Source organism: Triticum aestivum, chromosome 7B (genome assembly GCF_018294505.1).
Source record: "Triticum aestivum cultivar Chinese Spring chromosome 7B, IWGSC CS RefSeq v2.1, whole genome shotgun sequence".
NCBI classification, from domain to species: domain Eukaryota; kingdom Viridiplantae; phylum Streptophyta; class Magnoliopsida; order Poales; family Poaceae; genus Triticum; species Triticum aestivum.
The window spans coordinates 46,342,912-46,350,125 of NC_057813.1; the positions used below are offsets into that span (position 1 = coordinate 46,342,912).

Genomic DNA, 7,214 nt, shown 5'->3' on the forward strand with positions numbered 1-7,214 from the left:
GAATTGAATGATGGTAACATAAGAAACCATGAGATGCAAGATGACGGAAACAACATAGATCCCACAGATTGTATGTTCTGAATGGACTCCCTAATAATCTCAAAACATCGAGCATGTCATCAGAAATTAAGCTCTTCTTGCAACAATTTCTCCTTTCATCGTCTGTCAATCCAACAAATGATGATTTAATAGATGAACTTTGCTTGTGCATCAGTATGGTCGATGATGTCCCTTACTAGAGTATAAGCCACATTTTTCAGTTCATTTTGTATTTTAATAAATTATTCTCTTTTGTCATTGTAATTGACAGAATTCCGATTTCTTAAATGGCTTGGTAAAAATAAACTCATTAAAAGAGAATAAGATTCGAAATAGATGATGCTTACTAGTACTCAGAAAGGAAAAACACAACACCGCAATCGCCACCTGCACCGAACCGGAGCAAATCTCCGGCGAGCTCGAGCCGAAGCGGCGGACCCGCGCGAGCAGGAGAGATGGATCCGGACGAGGTGAAGTCGAAGCTCCAAGGCCTGGCCTTCGGCAACGTCCTGGCCGCCGCCGCCCGCGACTACAAGAAGGTGACTCTCGCTCGCCCCCGACGCTCTCTACCTCTCCCCAATCTGAGATTCCACGCCTTGCGCGTCGCCGTTACCCCACCTCTCGTCTGATCCGGCGATCGGGTCGCCGGAGCGGCCGAGGATCCAGCGACGCCCGAGCCGTGCCTGGTGCGGTGCCCCCTTGGATCTTGGGACAAGTTCCTTCGTGTGCTTGCATTTCTTGGCCTTCGGAATCAAACGACGGGCGCTGCTAAGTGCCTAAGATTCGGCGAGTGGTTCATGTTAGCTCGTGTGGAACTGGACAGCCCTGCTCCGGGAATCTAGCAAAATGGTTACATCTGCAGTATAATGCTTGGGAACCATGCAGTAATGTTTTCTGTTTCTTTGCATAATGAGGATAAAGGGCTAGTACTTTTGATTCCCAAATGTAGTTACTTTCCATGAATTCCAACATGCTGTAAGCTGGTGGCCTCTATCTTAGATGGCTCTGAACCTGTGCAAATTTACCAAATCTACTGGCGGAGCAAGAATAACACTACTCTTTGTTTCATCATGATTTTTCCTTTTGCGGTACTGACACAGACACCATGTTAGGAAGTTATAGCTAAAGAGAAGGCTCAAGCAGCACCTGCGATCCATGATGAAGTCGATCTTGATGAGTTACTGGATGTGAGTTAAACTTTACACCATCTCTTACCGTCTTGCGTTTATCTTTAATGTAAAGCACCAAAAACTTGTATTTGTCGCGCTACCATTATAATGTGGAACTGCTTTGTAGGACCCAGAGCTTGAGAAATTGCATGCTGAACGGCTTGCTGCTCTTAAGGTACTGATCTGCGTCTCACACTTGAGAAGCTTGTATAAGTGCCATATCATGCATTAACTACCCCATTTTTATCTATGCAACAGAGAGAGGTCGAGAAGCGTGAGGTGCTAAAGAGGCAAGGTCATGGTGAATACAGGGAAATAACTGAAGGGGACTTCTTAGGAGAGGTCACTCGTGGTGACAAGGTCATCTGCCATTTCTACCATCGTGAATTTTACCGCTGCAAGTAAGCCATAAGTCCTTTTTACGTGTATAATGCCTCTTGCCCCTGATGATTTAGTAAGGTGCTGATCTGCGTCTCACACTTGATGATGATGTAAATCTTTGGTAGGATCATGGATAAGCATTTGAAGGCACTCGCACCGGTCTATTTAGGAACTAAATTCGTCAAGCTTGATGCCGAAGTTCGTATATCTCTGTTAGTTTTAAGTTACTTGTGCTTTTACTACATCGATGGATGCTTATTTGTTGATAACTACTGCAGAATGCTCCCTTCTTTGTGGCAAAACTAGCAATCAAAACGTTGCCATGTGTTATATTGTTCAAGTAAGTCCACAAATTGTTCATGAATTCTACCTATTCCATCATTAGATAATGAGCCTTCTAACTTTTGTACTCTTTATTCCTATATGTCATCATGTCAAATTTAATGGGTCATTCTAATTTAGTGTTTTTGCGGTACTCTTGTATTTTAGGAAGGGTATTGCTGTTGATCGGTTGGTTGGTTTTGATGACCTTGGAAGTAAAGATGATTTTTCAACCAGGGCTTTGGAAAATGTACTGAAGAGGAAAGGTAGAGATAGCACTGTTAACTTCTCCATACAGCATTCCTTCACTATTTGAAATAACAAATATGTTAACACCCTGCAAATATAGGTATAATTGAGGAAAAGAAGAAAGACGATGATGAAGAAGATGATGAGACTGACATGTCAAAGGATAGGAGGGTTAGATCTTCCACTGCTTATGGTTCGGATTCAGATTGAAGAGATGGAAGTGATATGATCCTGTCTTTTGTAACATTATAAGTTTGTCTCTTTTGTACTCTAGTTCTCGAGAGTTCTTTATGATTTATGTGTGCCGTATTGTACCTAAAAAGAGAACTGGAGGCTGGATGTATCAGTGGTCTGTCAATAGCTCCAGTTTTACATGATCTGGGTTATAGTTCATCAGCTATCAGAGTACAATACATATGTATGACTAAGTATTAGTGCTGCAATTATGCTTCAGTGTTAGGCATTTCAGCTTCCTTATTCATCTCTGGTATTTCCCTCATCACATCAAGCCTTGTCACGTGACTGAAGAGAGATAATTCATCAGATTGTAGCTACAGAATTTCTCACGTATGAGCTTTATTCACAGCAATGCTGCCAAAACAAAGTCTGACAAAATTTATTCACAATATTATCACTTATACACATCTGATGTCTATTACTCATCTTATTATACACCTTTTTTTATATAAATCTTATCATACACTTATTTTGACTTACTATGTTGGGTATATGATATAAGTTTGTCTATATATAGCTTCTTGCCTAACGGTGAGCTTGAAGTAGAATGGTAGGTCTATGTTGGTTGTCTGTAGAAGCCGACACCTTGTGTATACTGAGCGTAGGCCTCCGATTGCATGCCGATTGGGGCGCGGATGATTTGATCTGGGACATCGAAGGCGTCGACAAGTTCTCGAGCCACAAGCCTCACCTGGTAACTGAGGTAGTCTACCAGTTTATGGATAGCCTGCAAGCATACAGAGGAGCATAGCATCAGGTCCTGGTTCTGGTTCTGGTTCTGGTCTGAAGCTAAGAACTGAAACTGCAATTGTGTGCCATGGGGTTGAGAAGCAGATGCAAACCTTGGCTTTGTTTGGCGCGACATAGTCTACATTCCGATATGTCCCGATGTCTTTCCAGATCCTTTCAAGCGCATAAAGGTCGCATACCAGCTTCAGTACTTCGCGTGTTTTTTCGTCAGGGCAACTGCATAGACAAATCACAAGTCATTGTCGTCGCTTTAACTTCACTGGATAAAGTGAAAAGGGTTACGCACAACATCTCAATGGTGAGTATGCTTTGGTAGTTCAACTTTAATTCTACAACTCAAGCACAAATAATCATGATCGACGGGTTGGAAAATGCAGTCAGGGAGATGGGAGGATTCTTCTGTGCTTTCACCGATAGCAAGTCTCAACCAAACAAATCTTCCTAGTAACTATGCTACAAAATCTTTACTTCTAAACTAAATAGTGTGTGGAGCTAACTAGCTACTAGTAAGCAATGATGGTAAGAAGAATGTAACTGAGGACAAGTAATGGCACAAAAACTATACCTCTTCACTGCTTCTATAAACCTTGCGAGGATGACAGACTCAATGTGTGACTCTGCCAGTGTGAGCAGATGGTTTAAGCATCTGTTCCATGCACCAAAACCTCCGAGTGTCTTCATGTGCTTCTGGAGTCGAGCAGCAACACTATGCAGGAGTCTAGATGTTCGGTACTGAGAAGAGAGTTTAAGCAATCAGTACAGGACTTCTATCCAATAGCAACTGATGTTATTACGAAGACAGAACTCACTCTGAATGCATCCAGCTGAAATTTAGGATCCCTGAGATGATCTTCCCCTTCCCACCGAGCAGTAACAGGATTAGGCTGGGACAAGTAGGTGTTCATCGAGTCTCTCAAGTAGTTCCAGGTGACCGAGAGTGTTCCTCCCTTGAATTTTTGCTGATATTGCTTCAGGAGATCTCCAGCAACCTACAATATATAGCATCGTGATAAGAGGTACTGTACAATATTTGAGCCATGCCCATCGAATATCGTAATGAGCTTTGTAGAGGATTCTGATTGGTACCTGCTGCAGCAGAACTGTGTTGTCTCCTTCGAATGTTTGAAATATATCATGGTCATTCCGCAGACCACCAAAACGATTTACAGCAGCATACCCATGGCCACCACACGATTCTCGGCATATGCTGATAGATTTTGCCGTGTATGAAGTTATGTAGGATTTCAACCCAGACGAAAGTACATGGACATCAGCGGTAACATCCTCGTCATTGGTTTTCTTCATTTCCGAGTACATATCTACCAGATACGCTCTGGCAAAATGAAATGCATACGCTGATGCCAGCATAGGCATTAGTTTGTGCTGGTGAGACTGGTAATCCAGCACACTGATTTCAGGCTCCTTAGGTGGACCAAACTGTTGACGCAGTAAAGCATATCTAACAGCAATGGTTACTGCAACTTTGAGTACTCCCACAGAACTATATGCAAGCCCAACTCGGCCCCCAACAAGCTCACCAAGGGTTGCGGCAAATCTTCTATTAATCGTGGGGAGGCTGCTTGTGTATTTTCCATCTCGCGCCACATCACCGAATCGGTTCAGAAGGTTGTCACGGGGTATCCTAACTGAACAGAACCTCAGGGCACCATTATCTACACCATTTAGGCCTATCTTGTGCCCACAATCATTGATCTCAATTCCAGGGAGAACAGCATGGGTTTCAAGGTCCCGAATCGGGACAATAAATGCATGAATTCCCATGTCAGCAGGTTCCCCTCCTTTCCCCTGAAGCGGTAGAATTAACCTCGCAAAAACAGTGGCGAATTTTCCATGAAGAGCTGCATTGCCAATCCACCACTTAATGGCTCCATCATTTGGGGTATCAATAATGAACTCGTCAGTAACTGGATCAAATGTAGCAGTGGTCTGTAGGGCTTGAACATTGGATCCTGTCGAAAAGCAACAAACAGAAATGAAAATAATCTTTTCAAACTATTGTAAACAGCGTTTTAGGTGGTGGGTACAAGTCGGAATAGAGAGTTAAACTGCAAATTAATCAAAGTACCAAACAGGAAATCAGAAATACTGGTGAAACAATTAAATAGATAATCTAACCATGATGCAGTTCTGTCATAGCAAAACAGCCTGGATACTCCAAATTGTCGATTTTGTCGAAGTACTTTTCTTTGTGCTTCTTGGTTCCCAAATTTACTACAGAACCCCCCCAAAGACTGCGTTAACAAGCAGGCAAGTTAGTGGATATATAACAATGGGCAGACAAGGAAAACTACCCCAGCCAAACTCCCATCTTACTAAAAGAAAAGGGGAAATTCCAGACTCATAAAAGGTGCAGTGTTTGAGGTTGTATGAAATGAACCACCAACCAAACTCCACATGCATGTACACCCTAAATAATCCCAAAACCCAAAATAAATCGTGACTACGAAAAATGTGGACATAAAACGCTTGACATTTCACAATAGAAGTTGTGCACGCAAGCATCCATGTAGCTTTGGGCAATCAAATGAATCCTAAACTAACCATAATAGAAGTTGTGTAGCAGCCAACCATAGTAATCAAGAGCTAATGCCGCTTCTTTCATCACAACAATCAATCAGGCCCACACTGTTGCAGCGAAAAGTACTTGCCTCTGTTTTCAGAGTCACTGTCACTCATAAATCATAAGTACTTGCCTCAATAAGGAGTGCAATTGCAATCTAGCCGTACATGAATTAGGTTGCAGTTACTACCAACAGATCCAAGCCCCACACTCACAAATCACATTAACCATGCTAACATGCCAGAATCCTTGTGAATGCGATAATCAGTACGGCCGTGGTCAGTATGATGAGGCGTGTTGTGTTATTCACATTCAAAAGAGTAAAACAAAACGATTTTAGTTACTGATGACACCGACAGTCAAATTACCAATTGATCCATGGATATAGTTCGCAGTTCCCCTCGTAGCATCACATCAAGCAAGGGAAAGTCGTACACTCTATCCCACACGTACTCATCAAGCAATTATGTAAGCCCTCTCGTTGACTACCAACTAACAATCCCCATATATATATGAAACATATGGAAGCAATTAAGAATTGAGCTGTGTTCTTTACCAGTTTATTTTGTGAGGGAATCACTGAATTACCAGTAAATTAACGCGGTATAATTTTTTTTTAAAAGGTGAACCAACCTGTACTGTACGCCGACCTTGATGGCGAGGGAGATGTCGACCCCGCCGACGGCCTCCATGACGGCGAAGTACTCGGCGGGGTCGGCGGCCATGAGGCTGAGCGGCCGCACCCCGGCCTCCCGCACGAGCGCCGCCATCTGCCGGAAGCAGAGGTCGCGGTGGGCGGCCATGGGCAGCTCCACGGGGGTCTGGAGCTCCGGCCGCGCGACGTAGAACTCGTACACCCGCGCCTGCATCTTCCGGTGCCGCCCCCGGAGGTACGCCGTGAGCGCGGCCGCGTCCGCGTCCAGGCCCCCCGCCCGCCGCTTCCCCGCGCACGCGGCGGGGACCAGAGAGCCGCCCCCCTCGGGAGCGGGCTGCAGGAGGTGGAGGGAGAGGCGCCGGAGGCGGCGCATCGCCGGCGTCGGGTCCTCGTCGTCGGAGCCGTGGCGGACGGAGCGGGACGTGGTGGCCATGGCGACGTCGGGCGGTGAGGCGTTGGACGAAGCGTGCGCGCGCGGGCCGGGGCGGGGGTGTGGGTGGGAAAGCGAAGGCGAAGTTAGTCGGTGCCGTTACGTTAGGACGTTTGCTTTAATGGAGTCCAACGGGAGGCTCATCTTTCAGGTCGGCCCCTGTAAATATGTGGTATTATTAATTTTGCATCTCGAATCCACGTGTTCACATGTTTTTAAATATAAAACGGTTGTGTAACGTAAAATGCACACCATCTTATGAGTTTACACATGTCTTTTACCATGTAAACACCGAGTATAATATAGGCACACATACTCACATGATATATAACAAAGATTATAGTTATGGACTTAAGATTGACAAAATCACGCCAGTTCTTTTGGGGGATTCTACCAGAATCT

General features: G+C 44.6%; 2 protein-coding genes across 2 annotated transcripts; one reads left to right on the forward strand and one right to left on the reverse strand.

The window, feature by feature from the left end:
- The first annotated feature begins 363 nt into the window (after positions 1-363).
- On the forward strand, positions 364-2,640 carry LOC123156448 (thioredoxin domain-containing protein PLP3B). Its single transcript, XM_044574577.1, has 8 exons — positions 364-578; positions 1,152-1,226; positions 1,336-1,383; positions 1,467-1,609; positions 1,715-1,787; positions 1,868-1,929; positions 2,079-2,176; positions 2,260-2,640. The coding sequence occupies exons 1-8, from the start codon at positions 495-497 to the stop codon at positions 2,367-2,369; spliced, it is 693 nt and encodes a 230-aa protein (XP_044430512.1). The 5' UTR covers positions 364-494; the 3' UTR covers positions 2,370-2,640.
- A 64-nt stretch (positions 2,641-2,704) lies between these two features.
- On the reverse strand, positions 2,705-6,886 carry LOC123156447 (acyl-coenzyme A oxidase 2, peroxisomal). Its single transcript, XM_044574576.1, has 7 exons — positions 6,361-6,886; positions 5,283-5,398; positions 4,233-5,116; positions 3,956-4,135; positions 3,712-3,878; positions 3,239-3,362; positions 2,705-3,123 (listed from the first exon to the last, which is right to left on the reverse strand). The coding sequence occupies exons 1-7, from the start codon at positions 6,813-6,815 to the stop codon at positions 2,953-2,955; spliced, it is 2,097 nt and encodes a 698-aa protein (XP_044430511.1). The 5' UTR covers positions 6,816-6,886; the 3' UTR covers positions 2,705-2,952.
- Positions 6,887-7,214: the final 328 nt, after the last annotated feature.

Bases quoted from the DNA above. Each gene is read 5' to 3' on its own strand.
- LOC123156448 (XM_044574577.1), top strand. From the start codon at position 495: ATGGATCCGGACGAGGTGAAGTCGAAGCTCCAAGGCCTGGCCTTCGGC. The intron at 1,227-1,335 runs GTGAGTTAAACT...ACTGCTTTGTAG, and splicing joins ATCTTGATGAGTTACTGGAT to GACCCAGAGCTTGAGAAATT. The intron at 2,177-2,259 runs GTAGAGATAGCA...CTGCAAATATAG, and splicing joins AAATGTACTGAAGAGGAAAG to GTATAATTGAGGAAAAGAAG.
- LOC123156447 (XM_044574576.1), bottom strand. From the start codon at position 6,815: ATGGCCACCACGTCCCGCTCCGTCCGCCACGGCTCCGACGACGAGGAC. The intron at 3,879-3,955 runs GTGAGTTCTGTC...CTCTCTTCTCAG, and splicing joins TTCAGCTGGATGCATTCAGA to TACCGAACATCTAGACTCCT. The intron at 3,124-3,238 runs GTTTGCATCTGC...GTATGCTTGCAG, and splicing joins TCGCGCCAAACAAAGCCAAG to GCTATCCATAAACTGGTAGA.